The 24,209-nt window shown below is 50.1% G+C and overlaps 3 protein-coding genes across 7 annotated transcripts in view; 1 reads left to right on the forward strand and 2 right to left on the reverse strand.

Annotated features, from left to right (window-relative positions):
- Positions 1-87: 87 nt before the first annotated feature.
- Positions 88-16,903, reverse strand: LOC8031520 (KICSTOR complex protein ITFG2). 5 transcript variants are annotated; one of them, XM_040504368.2, is made up of 14 exons: positions 16,844-16,891; positions 16,681-16,749; positions 14,038-14,133; positions 13,943-13,984; positions 13,818-13,883; positions 13,050-13,131; positions 11,731-11,810; positions 11,621-11,674; positions 9,202-9,311; positions 6,482-6,633; positions 5,695-5,783; positions 4,023-4,140; positions 3,802-3,966; positions 88-2,507 (listed from the first exon to the last, which is right to left on the reverse strand). In XM_040504368.2, the coding sequence occupies exons 1-14, from the start codon at positions 16,856-16,858 to the stop codon at positions 2,407-2,409; spliced, it is 1,239 nt and encodes a 412-aa protein (XP_040360302.1). In that variant the 5' UTR covers positions 16,859-16,891; the 3' UTR covers positions 88-2,406. The 5 variants fall into 5 exon arrangements, with proteins under 5 accessions (XP_040360302.1, XP_042145330.1, XP_040360303.1 ...); XM_042289396.1 differs by having other exon boundaries at positions 4,019-4,140; positions 16,844-16,883; XM_040504369.1 differs by having other exon boundaries at positions 14,043-14,133; positions 16,844-16,880.
- A 219-nt stretch (positions 16,904-17,122) lies between these two features.
- LOC115332210 (exosome complex component RRP40) lies at positions 17,123-21,693 on the forward strand. The gene is made up of 4 exons (XM_029994595.4): positions 17,123-17,350; positions 17,649-17,798; positions 20,083-20,237; positions 21,281-21,693. Exons 1-4 carry the CDS (start codon positions 17,171-17,173, stop codon positions 21,477-21,479), a joined length of 684 nt encoding a protein of 227 aa, XP_029850455.2. The 5' UTR covers positions 17,123-17,170; the 3' UTR covers positions 21,480-21,693.
- The window catches only part of LOC8031519 (F-box only protein 21), a 34,235-nt gene continuing 31,641 nt past the window's right edge, over positions 21,616-24,209 (reverse strand). Inside the window, exons 9-10 of the mRNA XM_029994592.4 lie at positions 23,831-23,988; positions 21,616-22,851 (exon numbers count right to left, since the gene is read on the reverse strand). Coding sequence (XP_029850452.2) covers positions 22,634-22,851; positions 23,831-23,988 — 376 coding nt within the window. The 3' untranslated portion in view covers positions 21,616-22,633. The remainder of the gene's footprint in view (positions 22,852-23,830; positions 23,989-24,209) is intronic.

Below are 24,209 nucleotides of genomic sequence, written 5' to 3' on the forward strand. Positions count from 1 at the left end.
GGTGGAGTGCAGCAGCCGATGGTTCGATTGAGCATCGCCGAATGTAGCGTGTTGAAGCGTGAACGTGGGAGCCTTTTTACGAACGAATACAACTCTCTGACCTTTTATTTTGAATGACACGACTCATTTAAAGGGACAATGACACCCCCAAAAAACTTGTATTGCTACAGCGTCACACATTTTTATAAAGTAACAAAAGGCAACTGCCCAAAATCGAACCTGGAAAGGGGAAATATAGAGGAGGAAATGGCTGCCAGAAGTCACGTGGCTGTGAAACTTCTTTTTAGAGAGCAGTTCTTAGGCGTCTGTTTCCGGGTTTCACGACGTTGGCGTAACCGTGCTAAATTTAGCGGGGAAATTGATGTCGCGTGACCTCGACACCAATTCAATTCCCCGCTAAATTTAGCAGGTAAAATGACGTCGCATTAATCGGTGTCAAGTCACCCATGAACAAATCCAGGTTCTCCGCTAGACTTATTGGAAAAATTGACGTCACATGACCTCAACAGCAATTCAATTCTCCACTAAATTTATTAGGAAAATTGACACCACGTGACCTCAACACCCAATTCAGTTTACCCGCTAACTTAGCGAGGAAAAATGACGTCGCAATGCATTGTGCGACGTCACCTATGAACAAATTCAGTTTCTCCGCTAGATTTAGCGGGAAAATTGACGCCACGTGCGGAGGAGGTGCTTTTGCAGGCATCTTATAGAAGTTATGTTTACAGGCTAAATAAACTACTGGTTGTAAAAGAGCGAGGGGAGAGAAGCTTCATCCTAACTGAAGTGTTGCATTATGATTCAGAGACATCCTGCGTCGCCCAATCTTTGAAGATGCCTCATCTATCATAACAACCAGATTCTGAAAGGCTAGTAACAGCACCTCATTACCCTATGTTTCAGCATGCATTAATCACCATCACAAAGTTGACATTAAATCTAGTCACACAAAACGTTTTCATGACCCTTTTAGTAACAGCTACACAACTTTGTAGAATCAGCTTCTCAGGGCCATTGCCAAATCCCTGATAGCACGCATTTTAGAACTTCCATAACTAACCTTTCTTATAAAGAGCTGTACTGTATAATCTTTTTACTCTATGCTGTTCAAGAGCGCAGCTCTTAGGCGCCCTTTTCCAGCTTGAGTGGCGTCTCCATCGGCGTTGGCGTAACCGCATGCTTGGCATTATGGGAATAATGGAAGCGGGTGTAACCGCACATTGCATTATGGGAAAATTTTCTTGCTGAATTGAGCGGGGAAATTTAGAAAATATTTCACGCTAAATGGGAGGGGAGAGTACAGAGGGACATACCCTCCTCTCCTCCTCTTCAAGAGCTGCGCTCTAATTTAGCATTATAGAGAATTGTAAACATCTGTTTTTTTTTCTCTCTCTCTTTTTTTTTTTTACTTGTGTACCTCACTGCCCTCTGTAACGCCCTCGCCCTGAGGGTAAAAAATAAATAAATCATTGGCAAGGGACGTGCAAAAGTGGAAAGAGAGGTGTTGGAGACACAAGCAATAGAAAAAGCAGGCAGAAAGCACTGCATAAGCCAGGCTTCAATTTACCTACATAAAAAAAAGATAGATTCTATCGATGTGTGGTGAGCGACATGTCATTGTTGTATGGCGTTTGATTTTAGGGTGGTTTCTCGTTCGAGCCGCTTTTTCAGTAAGTGTTCAGTTGACAGCACAGTGCTCGTTCTGTGTGCTTCTAACTTTGTCCATCTTTTTGCAAGCTGCTTTTAATTTAATAAAACTTAAAAAAGGGTTTCGACAAAAATAGTCCTCGCCTGGAGCAAATATTCTGCTCATTGTTTGTGTCGACACCCTTTGGTAGACGTTACAGGTTGGCCCCCAATCTCAAACAGTGGCGAAAAAAGGAGTCCACTTATAATTTATTCTAACAAAAAGGCTGGTTCTTCGCAGTTGTGGAAGCCCACACAAGGCAAACTGTCGGGCAAGAGCCAGTTCCCACCTTGTCTACAGTCGTTCCGAGTGTTATCCGTCTTTGCGCTTTTTCAGATTGTATGTTGTTTTTACTGCGGTCACCCGGAAAACAACTCTTCAGGGTTCTACCGAAACATGGGGGATGACGGCAAAGTGTTCTACTCAACGACACCACTCCGCTCGGCTGGGAGGGCGGGAGGGCAATTCTCGAAAAACTGGAGCAGAAGGAGTCCGGATGGGGCTCGAAGGTATCGATGAACGCCACTCGGCAAGCGCTCTTTCCGGCTTGTTGCAGTTCGGCTGCTGTTTGACGGCCATTGCAACCCGCGATGCCCCTGTGCCGTTCTCCGAGTCTCCTTTGCAGAGGGGCAGCGCAATGCTCTCCCTGGACGAGTGTAGCCTGGTTTCCCCCAAGTCGATGCGTTCGGCCAATGTTGCCGCCGGCTGGGCACGTGTCAGCACAGGCGGTCCTCGCTCGTCTCGCCCGTAGAACGGCCGGCCAGCACCGTGTGCGAACCGTACAGGCACCAGTGCACGAGCTTGCGGGGGTCCACCCCTGCAACGATACAGGACACTGCTCATTCCATGCAGCCCCGTGCTCTTGACCGTCGGGACGAGACTGGCCGTTTACGGCGCACAAAGGTCCCAGTTCGAGAGGTCTCTCCCGCACCTCGCTTTCTGTACTGCAAGCATGGAAAATAACTACACTTGCGCCACGAATGCCGACCCAAGTTCGATGACAGCCCACAGAGACAAGCTTCTGGATGCCAAAAGATGCATGTGCCCAGGGGATGCGGGTAGCTTCTCTGGGATGGGCGGCTCGGCTTTCGTGACAAAATTAATTAAACCGAATCTCGTGGTCCGTTTGATTAGTCCTCCCCTCTGCACCAGTACGGTGCCTAACGCGTCTCCAAATGGTGTAATCCCTTGATTTGCGCTCGACGTCGCAGAAGAGTCCCAGCCCAACACCAACGCAGCACTCAACCGCAATCGGAGCCTCGCGTTTGATTGAGGAAGAGGATACCAAAGAATCCAGTCCACGGGCCTTGTGTTGGGTAAACGCCGAGCTCTGCGCAAACCGAACTGGAGGAAGCGCCCCGTAGTCGGATTTCCTCGCCAATACGGCAATCAATGTGTTCTTGAATGCGTCTTTGGCGCGTCGGTACGCAAAGAGGCGCAAACTAATCAAAGGAAAACATAAGGAATGTGCGACGACGAGGCAGCCAAGCTCGCCCCACCTTTGGCCAAGGTTGGGGGGATGAACATGGGTGCATTTGGGAAGGGAGGCAAAGAAACCATGTGTGCAAGGAAGAGACGGACTTGCACGCCGTAAAAGGAGGCTATCCGAAAGACTGGTGCATTGATGGGAGAAATAGCTCGACACAGAGGGGGATAGCGTCTGAAGTAAAGTGTGTGGAATTCGTAGAAAATGAAACATTTAACGAAAAATGTTGCACCAGTATCTCATTTAAAACAAAACTTGCTTTCTGGATGTGACTCGTATTCGAGGTAAAACATTTGGTAAACTATCAAAACTCAAAGAAAGTCGGGACCCATCCCTAGGTATGTTTTCACCGAAGATGGTCACTTTGTGCCACCAGCATCACCTTCCGCTTTCTGTTTCCCCCTCGCTGAAAATTTAATGTGCGTGCCTCGCTTTCCGCGCGGTGCATTTCAGTAGCCAATGGAAGGCCAACAAATCTTCGTTTAAATTTCTAGAATCGTCCTTCTCTAAATTTTGGACGATGCCGTAATTGTTTTTGTGGCAAGCAAAGCACTAGACTCGCGCCGTCGAGGGCCCTCCCGCTCGGGAGGCTCGACCCAACTTGGTCGGAGAAGAAGAGACCCACCCTCTGGAAGGCCTTCCTCGAGCCGTGCCCGCAGGTGGGGCTCCTCGAGCAGCGCCTGGGTGGCCATGTTGGGGAAGGTGACGTTGTAGTAGGCCACGATGCGGTGTCCGAAGGTGGCGTACACCAGGCAGGGCAGGGTCACGCCCGGGCTCAGGGTCAGCTGGCCTGCAAGGGGGACGTCCTCTCACGCCCCCTGTCCATTGGAGACGGCCGGCACCGACCTGCGGTGAAGGTGCAGACGGCCTCGTCGAACTGGAAGCGCACCGACTGCCGGTCCTCGTCCACGATGTACGTCTGGCCGTCCCAGGCGCACGCTATCACCTCGTCCCGGCCGTCCCCCTGCACCGTGGAGGCAACATAGCAATCTAAAGGTTGCGGCCGTTTCGAAACAGCGGGGCAGAGACATAGGCGGTGAGCCAGAAGGCACGGACGGTACGAGAAGGGAACTTTGGTTGTCCCGCCTCCGGTGCGAACCTTCGACGACGCTTAGCCGGGCCTGGAGTGTCGGTGCTCTCGTCAAACCCAACCAATCTGCATGAGCTGGTTCAGTTTCTAGCGCTGTTTCATATGTCTTGACGTTTTTTCAATCGTCGGATAAGCCCTCGAGATAATTGAAACTCGTCCACCTTTGTTTTTGGGAACAACAGGAAAGGCTGCTGAACCAAAAATTATTTATAATAGATCTTGGGTAAAACCAGCTGAACAAAGGAAGGAAGGTGACGGGAGAAAAGAATGGCAAACCGACCGCTGGACTACCAACTGTTTTTTATTAAATCTTCCTCTTCTTCTATTAATTCATCTCCAATCATCCTTTTTCTTCTTCTTTTCCATTGATCTTATTTTTGCTCTTACTTTTTCTCCTGATTTTTATCAATTACCCATGAAGGGTGCCATGCAGAAAGAGTTTTTCTTTGGCTTGCAAGGTAATTAAGAGATGCTCACGCACTTGTCGTCTTCTTCGTCGATGGCAAGGGCCTCTAAAACCTCCCTTGCAACCCGGTTTCTATGGTGTCCCATTATATGAAGGTGGTCGAGCTCTGCCGTACACAGGCATGTCCGACAATGGGCAGCTAAATGTAGATTGGAGATGAATTAATAGAAGAGGAAGATTTAATAAAAAACAGCTGGTAGTCCAGCGGTCGGTTCGCCATTCTTTTCTCCTGTCACCTTCCTTCCTTTGTTCAGCTGGTTTTACCCAAGATGTTTCAGAACCAACTAGCTCAGCTTTTACCCTTAATAAGTTATAATAGATGGCTAGATACTACAAAGTACAAGAAATACAATGTCGGAACTACTTCTGAGATTGAACCATTGTTAGTGATTTTCTGGCACATTCAAGTTCCGCGTTCAGCGGGTGGCTACCAAGTAACAAAACGATAGGTCGGTCGAAAAATTTTTCAGACCTATAGAGAAGATTCGGCTCTCAACATAGTATGCTTCACACATTTAGCTACAAGTTGCAGAACAAGTACTATTTCTATATGCACTAGGTTCCTAGATTCTGATCCCACAAATCTGCAAAAAGTTCCAAAACTTGGGTTTTGCGACAGCACAGTTATGATGCAATTTGGGTCAGCGTAGATATTGTGAATTAATAATACGGCTCTAATATTGATTCACAAAATGAGAAACTTGGCAGATGAGAAGGAAAATAGCCGTAGATTTCATAATTTCCATTTCCAGAAATAATATGATGACCCATGTCCCCCCTAAAAAAGCCAAAGAATATGCGCCAGAGGCTTCCAAAAGAGACGCCATTCTTGTTTCGTTGGCGACCGTACCTAACCGTGTCCGGGTCATTGCGAGGATCCTCGCACCAAACGCCGGCCAAACCGCAAAGCTCTCTCGCCTAGCCGTCAGACGGCTTGCGTCGGACAACGGCGAAGGGCTCACCACGATGTCTAGCTTGGTGAGTGCCGACAGCTGGTGGTCCACCTGCAGCGACCAGAGGATGTTGTCCCCATCCACCAGCATCAGGGTGCCTGCACAGATGCCACGCACAGACGCTATCCTCAGTTTGCCCATACACCGTGGACCCCCCCCCCCCCCTTCGAGAATAAATAAAATGTCCAAAGAAGACGTGGAGACGAGTGAAAGACAGGCACTAAGGCTGTGCTCACTCTGACTGTCGTCATCTTTCGTAACGAAATGCAGTTGTACAAGAGAAGAACGTAGGGAAGTCCTTCGCTTGTCCCTGCGTCTCTGTTGCAGCGTTTTATTTATTCTTGTCACGCACCGACTCGCCCGACGACGCACCCTGCGGGGGAGAGATAAGGCCCCCGAAATCTAGAGCCGACGCGACGTCCTTCGCCGGGGCTCGGGAAAGCGGGAAGACCGGAGTCATGCGACCTTTGCGGGGCACAAAATTTTCGGCCTTCGACCCGTTCGACCGCCGTCCGAGGAAACTTGCCGAGCTTTGCGCTGCGTGGTTGAGTGCACTGCATGTCCATTCCAGATACAAGAAAGCAGACCGCGGGGCGGGTGAAGCTGGCAGCGTGAGCAAACGCTCACGGCTGCCAAGAGACAATGTTCTGCGGCAATAATGAGAAGTGCGCGGGAGTATCTCGCTTTTATGATCCTTCCTAAGCAGTAGAACATTCATTATACACACTGGCGTAGACGCGATTGCGAGAGGGCGTACCGTTTTCTGTGCCACCTCTTCTAATGGAGGAGAACCTACCGTCGAGTGTGGCCAGGGCCATGAGGGAGTCGGTGAGCCGTCCGTCCCGGGTGCCCCTCACCCCTCCCAGGATGGCCGAGGACACGTTGGGGTTGCGCATGTGGGACGAGTCCAGCTTGTGGTGCTGCGGGCACACCTGCGCCGCCTCCCCGCTGCCCGCCCCCGTTAGGTCAGTGGGCAAAGTGCTTTGCGCGGTAATACTGCTGCGCCTAGAACGCGTCTCCAACCGGCGTGTTTACCGCATTCTACAAAAGTGATATTTCTGTCCGACGGCGTCGTAAAAGTGTCACGCCGTCACCCGCCACGGTTGTGGCGGCGTCGTAGTGGCCATGCCGGGTGCGGCGGACGCCCATTCTGCCACAGGTCGCTCTCCAGCTCCCCAGTTCACGGAAGCAGTCGGGAACTGCGATGCCGCGACGACACTAGCTCTAGCGTGAACAGTCAATAGCTCTAGTGTGAACAGTCGGGATTGCGACGTCCAACGGCATGGCACTCTGGGTGTTCCGTCGTCAGTAGTTGCCATTTCAAGACCACCTTCGATGCGTGGGTGGGATACAAGCACGCCGGACCAAGACTCGTTCCTGGCACAGTATTTGTATGTGCGCAAAAGCGTCAAAAGAAAGGAGATGAACGAATTGCAAGTGCAAAAGTAAAAACCGTGACGGGAACGATGAGCACACCCACCGTGCACCCAGATGGTGAGGTCGCATCGCCGAGTCGGTATACCGTTAAGTCTCGCGTTCGATCGTTGAGAATGCGAGTCCCGGCCAAAAGGGCACACGCAGCATGTTTGCAACGTGTAGTGCCATCTCGAACCGAAACCGAAACAAGCCTTAGAGACGTGCAGTTGTCGATGTTTTGGGCTGATTTGATGTGTCGTCACTGTCGGAACTAAAGTCTGATGATCCAACATCATCGTCAGACTCACTTGTGCTGGTGCCATCAAGAAAATCGACTGCAGATGTGCTTGAATCGCGAGACTTCAAACGCTTCAGAGGAGGGGTGCGGTCCCGCGACGCAGATCTTTCTCGACCGAGCGTTTGATCATGATAAATCGCCATCTCGGGGAAAAAAGAATAACTACCTATATAGAAAATGAAACTAGAGTGTCTAATCTAACCACCAGATGCCATAATTTGTCAAGAAACGCATCAAAGACCTTGCAACGGGCCTTGGAAATCATTGATCACAAGTGATAGATTGAAAAGAAACTAACCAACAAATATATTCATCAACGTGATTGAGTAATGTTCAGATCTATTTATTACTTTGGACTTCTTATACTTAGACTCGTAATTTCTTGCTTTTCTAACAGAGCACAGAAAGAAAATTTACTAGGTAATTTTTTTCTCAAAACAATGTATTGCCAGAAGTCAATTTTAGACTGGTTGCCTTCCGCTTCAATTTGCGACATCACGCTACATTGGCCAAGCCCCGAGCGTGGATTAAGGCCCCTACAATCACATTTCACTGCAACCGATCGAGACCAGTTTTTAAGCCTCTCGCGACGGCTTACGACCAGCTGCATTGTTGCACAGCTGGTCGTAACCGGTCTCCGTTGGTTGTAATCAAACGTGAAAATAACTGTACCTGCCTTGGTTCAGTTACCCCACTTTTCCAATTACATATCTCCCCCCCAAAAAAAAAAAAAGATTACGAACACCTACCTTATGGCTAGCTCTCATTGATATGAACGATACAGATTTTAAATAAAAGCAAATTTGGAACAACCAGCCCAATTCTGGGTGGTCACAAAACCATTCTTACAGTCTCCATAGCTCAGACCGCGTGAGATTGCCTCTTTAGAAAACAGCCGAATCACACTTCCCAAAAAAACTTGTTCAAGTGTCTAGATAAGACACAGATGAAGCAATATATGGCAAAAATAAAAATTTTACTACAATACTTTTTGAGCGCAGCTCTTAGGCGCCCGTTTCCGGCTAGAGCGGCTTCGCCGTAACCAAGGTCACCTGACCACCCCAGGTCACGTGACCCCTCCCCACGAGGTCAGGTGACCCCCCAGAGCATATTAAAGAATGAGGGGAGGAGGAGGAGGGGTCTTCCCTCCCCTTAGTACCCTTCCCTCCTCCTCCTAAAGAGCTGCGCTCCAATTCGGTGTTACAGGGAGTTGTAAACGGCTTTCACTTTTTTGTTGCAAGACTCATTCGGGTATTACTGAAACTTGCTTCTTTTTTGGGGTCAACGTAGTATTGAAATGGAAGCATGTTTCAGAATTAACTCAAAATGTCTCTCAGCAGAAATATTGTGGTAGTCACTTTTTCAGGCCAAGTTTATTTTGTGTATATATGAGTCACGTACAGGCACTCGTAAAAAATTTTAAGTGTGTTTCGATCATATCTATTAAGCTCGGAGCCGCACAAAATACGTCGTGAATGAGCTGGGCCCCTGCCACGTACGATTCTGCGACGTCGAAGTCGTGTACACCGACACACCGTTCACAAATGCGTCGGCGTTTGCCCATACCGGGCGTGGGCACTGTGCATGCGCAGAAATCAGATTAGCTGAAAGATAAGCGTCTGCGCGTCCACCGTGCTGACAGCGGCACTGTCGCGCGGCGCGACCTCGGAGCCATGTGTCGGTGTATAAGCGACATAGCTTACGCAACCTCGACTTTCTTGTGTCTCAAATGTTTGCTTTTCTCACGAGGCGCATTAAAAGAATTTCCCTCGGGATTGTAAAGACTCCGTGGGCCCACCGACCTGTCTGGGGTGCTGCTGCCGAAGTCCAGCTTAGTGTAGGTGCCTCCAGGCTGGGCCACCAGCAGGGCCAGGCCCCCCGCCTGGTTCGCACTCAGCGAGATGGTGCCCACCTGCAGACCAAATGGCAGCGTGCGAGAGATGCATCCGTGGCAGGACGTAACGCCAGAATTTAAAAAAAAAATTTGTTCCTGGTCGCTTCCAAAATATGATAACTGTGGTCTCAGTATGCGCTTAATCGCTACCCACATTTTTTCCGTTATTGAGCGTCATCGTTATTGATGTATCGTATCAGTGCTGCCTGCCTTTACGTCTCACAGTCACCTAATCCAGTCGGCGTAATGCGATGTGGAGATTCTGCTTGTTCGACAGTCATTTTACGTCGCAGACAAGGCGGGGTTCAACAAAGCGTTGGTAAAGCAGATGAACGAAACGGTGCAAAGGGGAGGGCTCACAAAGGGCTAGCCAGCCAACGCGATACCCCATTTGCATGCGCTCGCCTGACTGGCACCGTTTTCCCCTTTCTTCGACACCATCTCTCCCTCCCTCTGTTCGAGCAGTGTTGCCTTGGTAACCTGCGCCCGCTCGTGTGTCTAACGTGGTAGCGGGAGAAAAGACGAGGGGAGGAACATACCAAGGACTCCCCGCGCAGGCTTTTTCGATTTTCGCAAAAGGTCTATTGCTGCTCGCAAAAACCAGCTGGATTCTACTAGGCGGCCGGCACGTCTCGGCCCGAGTCTCGAGAAAAGAAAAAAGTACTAAGATATCCGTAAACAATCTCTTTATGCGCTACGGTATGCAAAAGAGTACGGTGGAAGTCGTTTCGAGGACCTCGGCGGACGGATGTTTGGTCTGGCTGCAGGAACCTGGTTACTCGAGCAAGCAATGCGGGTTTGTACGGGAGATACGGCGAGTCGCATTCTCTCTCAGAAAACTAAAGAATGTCCATCTTCGTGCGCCAAATTGCCGGATGTGAACACAGCCTTCTTCGTATTTGTTTTGCCAAATATTAAAAAGAAAAGCAAAGAGAAGAGTCTTCCAAACTTCTGGCACTGTTTCACGAGCGAACTGCAGGTGCCGCTAAGCTTCCTGTAGTTTACAACAAACAGGTCGCTGTGCAACTTCTGTGGCACATTGGCCTCTCGGTACTGAAGCACCAGAGACTCGTTGCAGGTTGTAGCACACACGATAAGCAACCACGGCCCACAATATTAATTTGGGCTCGTCGCCAGAGCACCACCACACGGCAGTAGTAACTGAAAGCACAGTAAAAAAAACGGTGACTTTTTGAAAAATAAATTAAATTAAACTCATTTGATTTAAATCAAATTCAATCAATTTAAACTGGATCTATGAGACTTGATTCACTTCACCTAGAAAGAGTGACAATTTTGTCACTAGATGCATTTTTAAAAATGGCAGCCTGTTCTTGTTCGATCCTTTTTCTTTTTCTCTTTAAATACAAAATAAATCCCCCAAAAAAGCATAAAATGATAAACAAATGGTAAAAGGAAATTATTTTTGGGATTGTCTTGGGGGAAAGTGTTTGACCTAAACCATCACAGTAATATCTGTGCGATATAATCATCTCCATTCTCCGCCCCGACTGAAAGACATTTTCCTTGGTATCGCGATGCTACACAAACTAGTTAAAGGGATCACACCGAAAAGTCGACTCGCTTCCCGGCGCAGTATGCAACACGAGCACTACACCGCAATGGGCACAAACTGCAACTTCTTCTTCTATGGACTGAAACTTTGCCTTTCCTTGCCACCTTCAGAAGCACAAGCTTTTTTTTCTTTAACGCGATGCCACTGATAAGGATGAGACAAAAATAAGAACACACATTTAATGAAGCTTCTACACCCCCAAACTAGTGCTATCCAGATGTAACAACGAAACAAGCCGACACCTTCAAGTGCCACGAGACTTCCGGGTGGATATTCTCGAGATACAGCTTCTGCAAAACGTACCGCACCCTTCGTGGCCCCAAAAGAGTTGCTCGAAGCTCGCGCCTCAAGTTCCTCGGCACCTGGCCACGTCCGGCTCCTAGACCGACCCGCGACCGCAACGTCCCGTACGGCCGACCCCAGTCGCAGCCAGTTTTTTGTCTCGCCTCGTACACCCCAGCACACATTCCTCTCTCAAAGCTTTGTACACTCCCCTCCCTTGCATTACTGTTCTCGTAGTCGACCGACTTCTTAGGTTCGTTTCCTCAGTGGCCCGACGCCTTTCCCGCCGCAATCGATTCGTCGGCGCACACAACGTTTTGGTTAGACTCCGTCGATCCACGCGGGTTCCGGCCAACACGACGGGGAAAAAAACAATCGACTGGAAGAGGAATTTAAACACCAGTGACGGCCGCGAGCTTGCGGTGGACATGCGCGAGGAAGGCGAGGGCGCCCTGGGGAAGGAACCCACCTGGTTGGCAAACTCCCACTTCTGGAGGCCGACCAGCTTGCCCTCACTGCCGTTCTGGGAGCGACGGGGGAGGGTCAGCCCGAGCACAATGTGCCCTTTGGGGCACCCACCTCCAAGAAGCAGGTCCACTGGTAGGTCCTGACCACCCTGTCCGTCAGGCCCAAGATCAGCTCCACCTTGCCGTCGCCATCTGTGCAAGGAAGTATGTCCCGCTTGGAGAAAACGACGGCAGACAACATCAATGGCATTTGAAAATAGGCGCTGCAAAGTTAACCTAAGAACTCGGCCTGTCTGTAGAATACTTCTTACTCCCTGCTGGTCTATGCATGTGCCAGTGGTGTATCCAGGCATTTTTTTCTTGGATACACCACTGGCACGCACACAGACAAGCAGGGAGTAAGAAGTATTCCACAGACGGACCGAGTTCTTAGGTTGACTGCGGCTTGCCACACGGAGTCCCTTTTGTACTGGCGTGAGCTTCTGGAACAATCGACGTAGAAGGTTTGAGCATAGAACTTTCTAACCTCGAATCAGCAATACGGTTCTCGAATTTACTAGAAAGTCACAATACAGAGTCAACAAAAAGGTGTATCTACAGCCAGGAATCGAATCTTGGCTTACCAAGACACTATAACCGAGTGAAGGCCTAAAGAGAGATCCGTCACCACCCAAGGTTAGCCCTTGCCACCAAAGAAGGTGAAAGAGGAAAGAAGGGCAGACAGAGAGAAAAGGCAAAGGTAAAAGAGGAGAAGGAAGGCAACTGACTGTATCATCCTGGTCAGGCCAAGCCAGGACACCAGTCTACGAGAATCGGGGGCTGAAGAGGTACATTGCCTCACCCGGGGGGGGCCCGAAGGGTCCAAACATAACTCGGGCTCAGCTCAACTACCAGGACCCCCTTTTCCCCGGGTTAAGCCATGCACAGCGAGGCGTGGGTGGGTTAACCCACATGGCTCGGGGCTAGTAGTGATACCACTCACCAAGCACTTACTAAAGCAGGTGCCCCCAGCATGTGGGTGTGGGAGCCCATGTGGCTAGGGTCCGTGGTGATGCGACACCCAAGCACTTAACACCCACGGTGTAGGCACCCCCTCCGGGGACAAAATAAAGGTGCCCGAGTGCGATAATATATAAACAAAAAATCAAAATATTTTTTTAAGATAAATATTGCGGTAAAGGTTCAACCAAAATCAATTTAGTAAATCGAATACAAAAAAAAAAAAAACAGAGTCGAAACTCTTGACTTTTATTTTTCAGCCAGCTCTCTGCAGTCAAGGTGTAAGACACCATTCTAATGGGAACTTCCCACTGTATAAAAGCATTTACAAACCTGCTTCAACACAGCCAAAATTTGCAACAAGTAAGCTGCAAAGAGGGCATGCGAGGGCCCGACCTGCCCGCTGTGCGTCGGAGTTGGAGGGAGACTCACTGATGTCTGCGAGCAGGGCCATCTTGGTGTTTGCCGGCAGCCGCTGACTGTGCAACGGCGCCATGTGCTTGCGCTCCTCCTCCTGCAAATGGACACGGCTGGCCACCCACCCTTTCTGTCGCACCATCATTCGCTCCTTTCTGCCAGATCGACCCTAACGTAAAACTCTGCCACGTGCACACTCCGCAGTGCATGCGGCTAACCCCTTCCCTTTGTCGCAGCGGCGAAAGGCATGGAAGACTGCTCTTAGAGTTGCCTGCCCCTCAATATACTCGGCTTTTGTGGCTTACGCGTCCCTCTCCTCTTTAACGTGCTCGACGCATTTTGGCGACCCCGGCAGGTGGTCTAACTGCGGGGTCGTTGAATTCGTACGGCGCGAGCGGACTATTCCTGCTTGCCGTAGCAAGTAAGCCAATCATCAAAAAATTTAAAAAAAGTCAAATTTGGGGGTTTTACGTGCTAAACCAACGACGGGCATCTGGCATGCCCAACGGAGGACTGAGGATTAATTTCGACCACCTGGGGAAATTAAAAAAAAAAAAGAGAAGGTTTTAGTTATTTCGACGAGGCGCAACCATTTTACGACGCATCTTTGTAATTTGTCGAAGAACGGGCAGGGACACGGAAAGACGACGGGGGCCTCGAAATCGTCCCTGCTCAACTGGTCGAGTGTGGTGTTGGCCGTACTCCTACCAAACATAAGATGAAACGCCTGACCCTGCCCGTTCCGGGACAGCGAGTGCGGGTGGACTATTTCGTGACCCTCACCGTAGCGTCACTCTGCAGGGCGAAGATGTTGCACCAGCCGTCGCAGCTGATGCTCACAATCTTGTTCTGGAGGGCAGAGGAGTCTGTGGTGAGGAGATGGCTGCGAGGGGGAAAAAGGGGCCCACCTGTGAGTCGTTGGTTATCTCGCCCACGACGACGGATGCCACCTGCGAGCGTCAGAGGCATCAAGATTCGCCCCACCCGTGCGGACCCGACGTACCGCACCCAGGTCCGAAGCGGTGGCCCAGGGCCTTGACTGCCGGTACTTGAAGACTGCCAGATCCCCGTGCAGGTTGGCCGCCACCAACTCAATGCCCTGCGCAAACCGGGAAGGCGTCCGCCGCTATGCTGGGCTGTCGCACAAAGGGGCATCTCAAAAGCCCCTCGTCAAATCGATACCACCTAGAAGACGAGGCCTGCGTACGACGTCCTCATTGGTGGATCTGCGACCGACCCGGAACCAAAGTTTTTGAACCCAAAGAGTGACCGAAGAAGCGAAGTCACCCTCGATGGCCTCGCTTTTTCACTGTGCTTATGTCACGCTAAACGCACAGATAAAGGTTAGGCACAATGTCTCTTCATTGGTTTTCTTGGGGTTCAGTTCAGGGTAATATTTAAAGTGAATGGCTAAGAAAATTAATTGCTTCCGTTATTGTGCATAGTAAACGTATTTGAAATGAAGGATTATCTCAGGGTATCGTGAAAGGGAAAATGAGGCAAAACTTTAATATACACACCATTAAGTTGCGAATTAAAAAAAGAAAAATATTTTGAAAGAACGGGGGTATGGCCTATTGGAAAAGTACAAGACAGATGACCACTTTAGAGGGCTGTGCGGGATTTTGGATAGGCTGGCATTGCTTCCATCACAGTTTGTCCTCGAAGGACTAACCTACATCAGGGAAAAGCCTACCGGTGACATCGGCTACCTGCTGGACTACTTTGATTGCACGTATGTCAACGGCCCCTTCCGTTTTGCTTCTGTTCCTTCTGCGGTGGCACCCAGAGAGAATACTCCCCTTTGCCTGACTGCACCTACGACGACCGGAGTTTCCCCCGGAACGTTAGAATATGTACGATGCCACTCTTCAAGATAAAGACCGTACGAACAACACCTGCGAAGGATGGAATACCGGGTTCCAGAAGCTTGTCGGCCATGCCCATCCAAGCGTCTACAGGCCGATTGAATGCCTACAAAAAAATCACGCTCGTTGCCATGGCATTGACACAAGCCTGGAGAGGTGAACCTCCAGTGAAGTGGGTGCAAAAAACCACTTTGCGTCTGCAGAATCGTCTTAAAAATACCTGCGAGGGCTTGCAGTTACATTGAGACCTACCAAGACTGCTGGAGCTAGTAGGAAACTGCATTCACTTCTAACCAATCGAAAAATAAACTTATTTCTACTCTAATCAACAAACCATGCGCCTGTCAGATTTAATTTAGTGTTGCATTATAGTGTAGCACTGATGCACTGAAGTTGTCTGCATTCGTGTTAAGACCAACATAAAAATTTTCCTGGTGAGTCTTTGTCCGGGTCTGTGAAAAAACTTCTGTCCGGTGAGTTTTTGTCCGGTAAGTTTTTGTTCGGGATTCATGGAATTGGGAGTGTGCTTCACGCTTGGCGCCTAAGTTGGAGCGGGCGCCACCCAAACGCCTTCAGTCGGTCACAGTAGCTGGTGTCCAGTCTAGAGACATGTCCAAGTGCCCAGCAGCATATTGTTCTGGATGCCCTCCGCTGAACGCTTTCGATCCGCTCCATCAGATGCTGCTGGGTTGGTGACCAGATGGAGCAACAGTACTCAAGAGATGGGGGTACCGTTGCCGTGTGCAATGTACGCAGTGAAGCAGGCTCACAGGGCCTCGACACCTGTGCAACGAAGCCCACCATACGCCGAGCCTTGGCAACCACACAGGCGACATGAGCGGAAAAATCCATTGTAGAAGTGAACATAAAAGAAGTGGGAGGAGCTTCCGCTGCCAATTTATCCTCCTCGAGTGGAAACTTTTTGCAATACAAAAACAAGCAAAAAATAAAATAACTGCACTTTTGAACGCGCGTTTTTCTTGTGTGAATGCCAGGGAATGTGCCTTTAGTGGAAGAATAATGCTATATACACTCCGGAGTGCAGCTCGGCCGGAAATTGCTATATGCACTACGTTTGTCTCGTATAAAATGAATGATCACAACGAGTTTCCCAACCGGTGGCATAGCGTAGGGGTTAGCGTGTCCGCTTCGTACGCAAGTCGACGCAGGTTCGAATCGTGGTGATCCTACCTTTTTTATTTTTTTTCTTGAACGTTGTTTTGACGAGGCATTTGGCGGTATTTATATTTCTTTTATGCGATGAACAAAAAAAAAAAAAAAAACACCGAATGTTGTCGACAAAACTTGGCAGACTTCGCAGATCTGGGACAGCGGGGCTTGGGTTGCCGGCTGGACGCCGCGAAGCGGCGTGTGCTGGTTAACTTTTCTAATTAGCAGCCGCTTACTGTCGCCGCGAAGCGGCGTGAACGCAGGCGGGGGGCTGGGTTAACGTGCTCCCCAGTGATACACGCGCAGTTCGAAAAACGGTGGCCTGAGCGGCATGAGCTCTCAGCGTAGTGCATATAGCAATTTCCGTCCAAAGTGCACTACGTAGTGCATATAGCATCGCTCTTAGTGGAATCAGTATCTTGGGATAACGTTTTGCATAATTTTAGTTGTCTATGTGCTTGACAACGCCAGCTTTACGCTGATTTTGCCACCAGTGTAGCTGAAGGGTTAGCCGTGTCCCAATTCCTGTGAAAGGACTGGAATTAGGGGGTGCTCATTCCGCCTGTGACGGCCAACACTGCTCAGAGGCACCCCTTAGAACGCCTTACCTTGTCATTGTCCGCGTCGCCCAGGCATATCGCATCTTGCAGGAAATTTCCGACAAACTCGTACTCCACCTTGTCCAGAAATGAAACAGCCCTCATTTTCTACCAAAGACATCAATTCCGATTATCAAGTAAAAGAGGTTCTTTTAATAAAGAGGAAACCGACCACACTACGGACCATACACTTTGAACCAGCTGCCAGACGACTGGATGGATATACGGCTCTGGATGGATGTTAATGGCTGTTTAACTAGCCAGCTGGACAAAGATTACACCAAACACACACACAAAAAAAAAAGCACCATTCACACTGCTGGTGAATAGTGTTTCTGTTTTTGTTCAGCTGGCCTATTGAAAACAATGAACCAACCAGCTCAGCTTAAACCCGTGACAATGTTCTAAAAAGCTCTGCTCGTTGGCAGATAGCCAGAGCCACCAGAGCACCAGAGCCGCCGCATATCCATATCCATATCCATAGCTGGGCTTAGTAAAAATGGCGCCGAATACCCTAGTTCTCCCTGGAGACACGGTGAACATCTCCGCGTCTGACAAGAAGAAATACGTGCTGGGACCCGGCCTTCGCAAAGACGGCGAGCGCATCATAGCAACGAAAGCCGGCATTCTCAAGCAGAGATCGCCGGGAACTTACTGGGTGGAAGGACGCCAGAAACGGGTACGGTTACTTCGTTGCCTTCTTTCACCGAAGGCAGGACGAACTCTGTTGCGGCGAGTACAGCTCACTACTCTACTGCGGTGTAAATCAATTCATCGTGCGACGTCTCGAATTGTTTTTACCGACGTCCGCAGAAGCTTCCAGCTAGCATTAGCGCGCGAAGTAGGTTCGCCATCAAACATGTGTTTCATGAACCTATCTGTTCAGCCCCGCACACAACCATTTGCGCCCTTGGAAGTGCAAACGAAATTATTATTATTATTGTAACGTATTCTCACGAACCCTTTCAATGTTCTAGTATGTGCCGGCGAGGGGCGACTGCGTGATCGGCATCGTGACCGCCAAGTCGGCAGAAAACATCCGCGTCAACATCGGATCGAGCGAGCAGGGCTCACTCTCCATGTTCGCCTTCGAAGGAGCCACAAAGAGGAACCGGCCGGATGTCCAGGTGAGAGTCTGGAGCCCTGGCGATTCCCCAGCCGGCTTCTTGACCAGAGAGCGTCCTTGCCTTATCTGGCTGGAGCATACGGACCGCCGAAATCCATGGAGAGGAAATGACCACTCTCCGCACCATATTAATTTTTAGGCCCGCTTCAGAAAGGGCAATTTCGCCCAGCAACTTAATGTCGCAACACGGGCCACTCGCGTTCACACGCCGCAACCAATAGCTGCCATTTGCCATCTTCATCATTAAATTTTATTTTTCTTGCACTACTTCGACACATAGTCACGCGCTATAAACACGTTTTTATTCATTTAAATGTTGTTGAGCACACAAATGCATCTTTCTGAAACGGTTTATTTCCAAAAACGATCATTCAAACCAGAACCAAGTCCTTAGTTGTCATCATCACCAGCACGGGGCATCACGTCAAAGTATCGCATCGCTGGTTGGCTGTTGCCGCTTCAAACGTCTTTGAATTGCTCAGAGTTGCTCGCTTGTTTCGAGCTGGACCCGATCTCAGCAATTTGTGTCGATATAGGGAACAACCCGCCAGCAACACCAAAGTTGCCGAGAAAGTTGCCCTGCCTGAAGCGGGCCCAAGGCCTTTCCGAAAGCAAGGCTTGGGCCGGTGGCGGCGGCGCCGCATAGAGTCACCACGTCGCACGTGTATCACTAGGGCGCGTGTTAACCTACCCAGCCCACCTGTTCACGCTGCTTCTCAGCGGCAGTCTGCGGCGACTCATTACAAAATTGTTAACCAACCCGGCCCACCTGTACACGCCGCTTCGCAGTGGTCCCAATGTCAGCCCTGCCCGGAGAGGAGGCTGTGACCCCACCACGAAGTCGACGTTGTGGCTTTTCCATCCTGAATCAGACTGAAAACGTTTGTCGTCCATGTTGATGCCTCTGATACGGTGCGGTCAGTCAAATTCTGTAACTGGTCTATCTTTGCTGATCTTCAAAAACGGTGTCATCTTTTGCGGCAATAACTTTTTGACTAGTTTTTAATTTCCACCGAACCTGAGTGCACTGAACATAGTAACTTAATGAAACTTTTCTTCTCTCGAATTTCGCTTTATTTTAAAAGTTATAGGCAACTTAAACTTAAAAAGAAATAAAAAAAATAGGCTCCTTTATGACGTCTTAAGAGTGGGCCACTAAAGCACGTGTTGGATAGGCTGTAATGAAGCGGGCGGCCAGGGCGGCTCGCATTGCATTTGCTGCGAGATTGAAGACTAATTCGGCATAATACTTCATTGGCCTCAAACGACCGCAAACACGGGAGAAGGATCAGTTCAGAACGGGAGCCACTTCGCGCTGCCGTACTGCCAAATGGCCAAGTCGCCAGCCAAACCCGCGCCGAAGGCCTTCGGAATGCTCGGAACCGGACGAATCCTCGAGCTGGTATACGACTGCAGCGCCTCCTCGTACATCCGGGACTTTTCCACGCTCGCCGCTTGTGCATGCCGCATCCCACTACCCCTTTCTAGTATGTGCCGTTTTTTCCACCGCTTGGTGGCAGGTATGTCGATAGGTAATTTATTGTTTCCATACTTAATAAACTACATTTGTTTCTTTTCTGATCTAAAATACGGAACAGAAACTACTTTCATAGATAATTGAAACGATTCGCGACACTTACATTTTGTATATTGACTAAAAAAAAGCTTTTAGCGGCTCTGACCAGTAGTAAGGCAAGGACCAAAGACGTCATATATCGCGTGCTTACGGCACCGCGGGTCGCCCTCGCGGGTGGAGGTTTCCGCGTCGTCGGGTTAAAATCTGACGCACTGATAATTAGTTACTCTCTCCGTGCCCAAGCGACGTGGAAGCCACAAAGAAGGTAGACGCTTAAATGATTGCAGGGCCCCTTTAATGGAGTCATGCACGGTATTGATGTCACTGGCGTGTCTTAAGGTGGAGCCTCCCCTGTGGGCGGGGCTTTGGCCGCTGGCAGTGGAAGCTGCACACATCTTTGTCTAGCTATGTTCTTGCACGAAGTATCTTTTTCCGAGAGATTAAATTGGCCAACAAAGAACAACGTTCCGGATGTGGAACGGACCGACCGCAAATCGAAAAAAATGACTGGTTTAAGAGCGACGTTTTTAGGAACAAAAGTCTCTCCGCGCCGTAGCAGCACTACTAATTTAAACCGGATTAGAAGCGGCTCGAAAGGATCCTTTGCGTGACGACCTTCAAGACCGGAGTACTTGTACCTAGACTCGGCAGCGTAGTGCGAATTTTCATTCCGGGCCCCGGTACTTTGCGTTGGCCCACTGGCTCTCAGGTGGGCGACTTGGTGATGGCGCAAGTGCTGACCGCCAACAGAGACATGGAACCCGAGCTGGTGTGCGTCAACAGCTACGGCAAGAAGGGCATCCTGGGCGTGCTGCGGAGCCCCACTGCCTTCTGGATGCGTCTGCCCATAGACCTGGTGAACAGGTGGGTGTCGAGGCCCTTCGCCCCCACACTGCTCCTGGATGGATGGATGAATACGGCTGAGCCCTTTGGATCGGGCGGTAGCTTACGCCACCTAGCCATTCCTGTTCTCGCTGGCGCCATCTACGAGCCGACCTTGACTAGAACCGAGCTTGTGCGGCCGGATGAGACGTAACATTGTCAAAAGGCTTTCCGGCCCAGAATGACGAGCAGAAAAAAATGTAAACATACCGCCGAGTGTTTGATGGCTATCCGATAGACATTCGCTCGTCGCTAGAGGTGCCCAGGGGACGTGCGCCCGGGGAAAATATACTGTAAACGAGTTCATTTTCGCGGGCTCAAATTTTCGCGAATCGGGCCAAAGCTGAAAGTTTGAAATTATTCGCGGGTTCTAATTTTTGCAAATCAAGTGTAGCTTCCATTGCGTTCACATATTGTCCGAATTGTTCGCGGGACATGCTTTTCGCGAATTGTAGGCGATTCGCGAAATTCGCGAAAATTGAGTCGTTTACAGTATATATTTTTTTGTTATTTACGATAACCCAATGAAATTGTCACAAAAATTTCGCACCAACTCGTCTTGCGTCGCTCTTGTTGGGCACATGCACGCCGGCAATAGATGTCTCGGCCCGACTTTGCTAAGTCGTGTCGGTTTAGTCTCTTTTTGTGGGAACCTTATTAGGCCAAGGTCACGAAATGCGGCGTGTGAGGCTTTAGACCCACGCGAAAGCGTTGTTAGCCTGGAATGCGGCTCAGACCGGTGCGTTTACCACATCGTCAAAAGTGGTCCCCCGTCACGATCTTAGCGCCGGTCGATGTAACAGACGGCAGCCAGTACGCCACAAGGACACTCGCTTTACCGGAACTTGTACGGCCGACTGCCGGGATGGTGTCATTCGACGACGTAACACTCGGGCTTTTTGCGAGGTGGTTTGTTGCCACTCGGAGACCACTTTGGACGCACGAGCAAAACGGGACACGCAGCGGTCTGAAATGCGTTTTAGACGCGTCTGGGCTCTGAAGCGTCTTGCGCCTTCCCCGTGCAGGATCCTCTGCAAGGATTGCCCACTGCTCGGAAGCCTGGGACGGCGGATTCCCTTCGAGATATCGCTGGGGCAGAACGGCCGCGTCTGGGTCAACGCCAACACGCTCAAGAACACCCTGGCAGTCTGCAACGCCATCGCCTCGGCCGAGAACCTCACCGCGCGAGAAATAAAAGACAGGTGTGCCCAGCTCTGGAGCTAAAAAAGGTCCATGCGACATCTTGAACGCATCACTCGTGACAAAATGAGATGCCGGTCGAGGTTTCATGCGGTAACAAGTTCGTTGGACGCAATTCAAAGATGTCGGGTGGTATTGCAAAAGAAGAAGAAGTCAGAGGTTTGCTCTTGGAGCTCGTTAAAACATTCGTCATCCAATTTTATTTTTTGGACAGAGTATAAAGTATGTCAACCGATGGGAAGTCGATTGGTTCCAACTGCTCATTTCAACATTTCAAATGGGACGCAATATTACAAACGAGACAAAATTTACACTCATCATATGGTACACTTTTTACTTACAGAAGCAGCATCCTGAATGTATCATTGACACCGCAAGAATGGTACTTGAACTTATCCTTTCTTCTGACTCGAAAGCTGCTTTTGCAGCAATGTTAGTGCACTCGAAAAACACAAACCAAAACAAGATCGCGCGAAGGTTCAGCCAAATGTAGGCAACGTGCTCCTGGCAGTACCTGCTCAACCTCGAGCAGATTATCGTTGACCTCCATCACATTTACCTGTGGCGCAGCCCGGTGCGAAGAAGCTCGAATTGCCAATTGTGCGAACATTTCTCGCGGCAGATAATTCCTATCGCTCGATGTGCACACAAACGTCGTATAAACCGAGCAAACTTTGACCGTGCCACCGTCTTCGTATTCTGCGATCGAACTGCGACGACAGAGTTGCAACGGATTTACTAGTAACGTCCCGTCGCTTTTTCCGCGTATCTGTCTCGGGTCGAATACGCACGGCCTGTGCCTCGCATACTTTTAGCGTTGCCACGAAGTAAGCGACCATCTCAAGGATACCTCGTCCTTATGAACCTAATTTGAGCAATTGTATACAATCTAAGAATGAGCAAAGGTCAAACTGACCACTTGCAGTCCCAACCCTAAAATAGGAGGCAGTTAGACCGGAAACGACGTTTGAAAGGACGCTCAAAGTTGCTCAAGCACGTCAATTACGTCCGTACGGCGACTATAGAACACCTCAGGCAGGCGCTCCGTGCCTTCCTTTACGCTTTGGTTGCACGCTCGCACGTCCAAGCGCAGACCAAGGTAGGAAGCTTGCACTTAAGTCATCCAATACTCCTCCGTCGACTACGGGCCGCTTCTGTATCGGATCGGTGCAGGGTCGCTAGCCACTGGAGGCCTCCTCTGCCGCTTCTTGGAGGGTTTCTTCCACCTCCGCGTGGAAGGTCTTGTTGAGCAGTTCCTGGCGTGCTTCCGCGTCCTCGGGGTACTCGTCCTCCTTCTCGGCGTTGGGCTGGTAGTGGGTGCCGCAGAAGCGTTCGAAGTACTTGCCCACGTCCGGGTGTGGAATCGCCTTGGGGCCCATCGAGGGCCGCAGGTTCTCTGGAGGATCGCCGAAGGATCTTCGGTTACACAATCTCCTCATTTGTCTCAAATTCTGCTCATGCGCAAAACCACCGCAAAATGCGCAAACAAAAATGGAACTAGTATACGTGACGCTGAAAATTTGCTTTTGAGACCTTTCCGAACAATTAGGAATTGGTTATGTTGGACTTTGGGCCTTCTCCGCGCACGATTGAAACCTAGAGAGTACCGTATTTATTCGAATATAGGTCGACCTTTTTTTTTCGGAAATGTTGTCAAAAATTAAGGGTCGACCTATAATCGTGACCAAAAAATTTCGACTTAATTCGCGACCAAAATTTGAAACCCTACCGAGGGTATGGAGCTATCAATTACCTAGCCGGCGTCGCGGTAGAGCCGCGCGGCTTCTTGTTTCAAAAAGCTTTTGATGCACAAAAACAACCGAACAGCAGCAGCCGACAGCCCGTGGCCGCCGGCTACGGCTCTCGCGTACATTCCTCCGGCGTCGGGTTTCGCCATCACGCCTGTAGCGTTTCCCGGGGAAGGGGAGGGAGAGGAACGCGATGCGCCATGCACTTTGCCCTCCTATGCCTATGCGCTCCATTCTTCTCTTCCTCGCAAACGCGCAAAAAAAAAAAAAAAAAAAAAAAAAAAAAAAAAAGGCCGGAGGTACTTTAGTTTTTTTTTTTCAGCGGGTCGCACGTGTTGCTCACGGGGCTCGCAGCGTCTTTCTATTTGGTCTTTCGTCGCTCGCCCGTCTCCACCTTCTTCCAGAGGCTTCGGAGTCGCCTTCCCCGCCTCTAAATACGGCGGCAAAGGACGGGACCTTTGTGTCTGCGTCGGGTAGTAAAACGGGCGCCACCTAGTCCGGGCGTCCTTTTACTCCCTGCATTGGAAACGGGATTCGGAAGGGACGGCCCCCACCGGCTCCGCTAGCGACAAAACGAAATGCACGGCGTCGTAGAACTTGGCGGCTCAAAGGGAGCGGCGTAAGCACCTTGTGCTGCGTAGCGGTTGGAGCCGTCCTCCACGAGGACGTTGTAGAAGGGCTGGCGGTCCTCGTGGCTCAGGTTGTGCACCCCCATCTGGTAGATCCAGTCCCGGTTGGCCGCACACTTGCCGTCCCAGCCGTAGATCACGCACTGGTAGTGGTACCTGGGACAGAAACACTTTGCACCACACCGGAGTAATAACCCCGACCAAGCCCCTGCTTGCTAAAGAATGGCACCCGCTCCGGACCACTTCAAGGTGTGACCACTTGCAGCACGACCGGCCGCCAAGCTCTCCGAGCACCATGTTTTCCACACTTTGCGTTACTGCTTCTGTACACTGCTGTGTAGAGAGTGGCTCGTTTCACGAGCCAGACCGAAATGAGC

This window comes from Ixodes scapularis, unplaced genomic scaffold (assembly GCF_016920785.2).
Source record: "Ixodes scapularis isolate PalLabHiFi unplaced genomic scaffold, ASM1692078v2 PGA_scaffold12__126_contigs__length_90152505, whole genome shotgun sequence".
Taxonomy (NCBI): Eukaryota; Metazoa; Arthropoda; class Arachnida; order Ixodida; family Ixodidae; genus Ixodes; species Ixodes scapularis.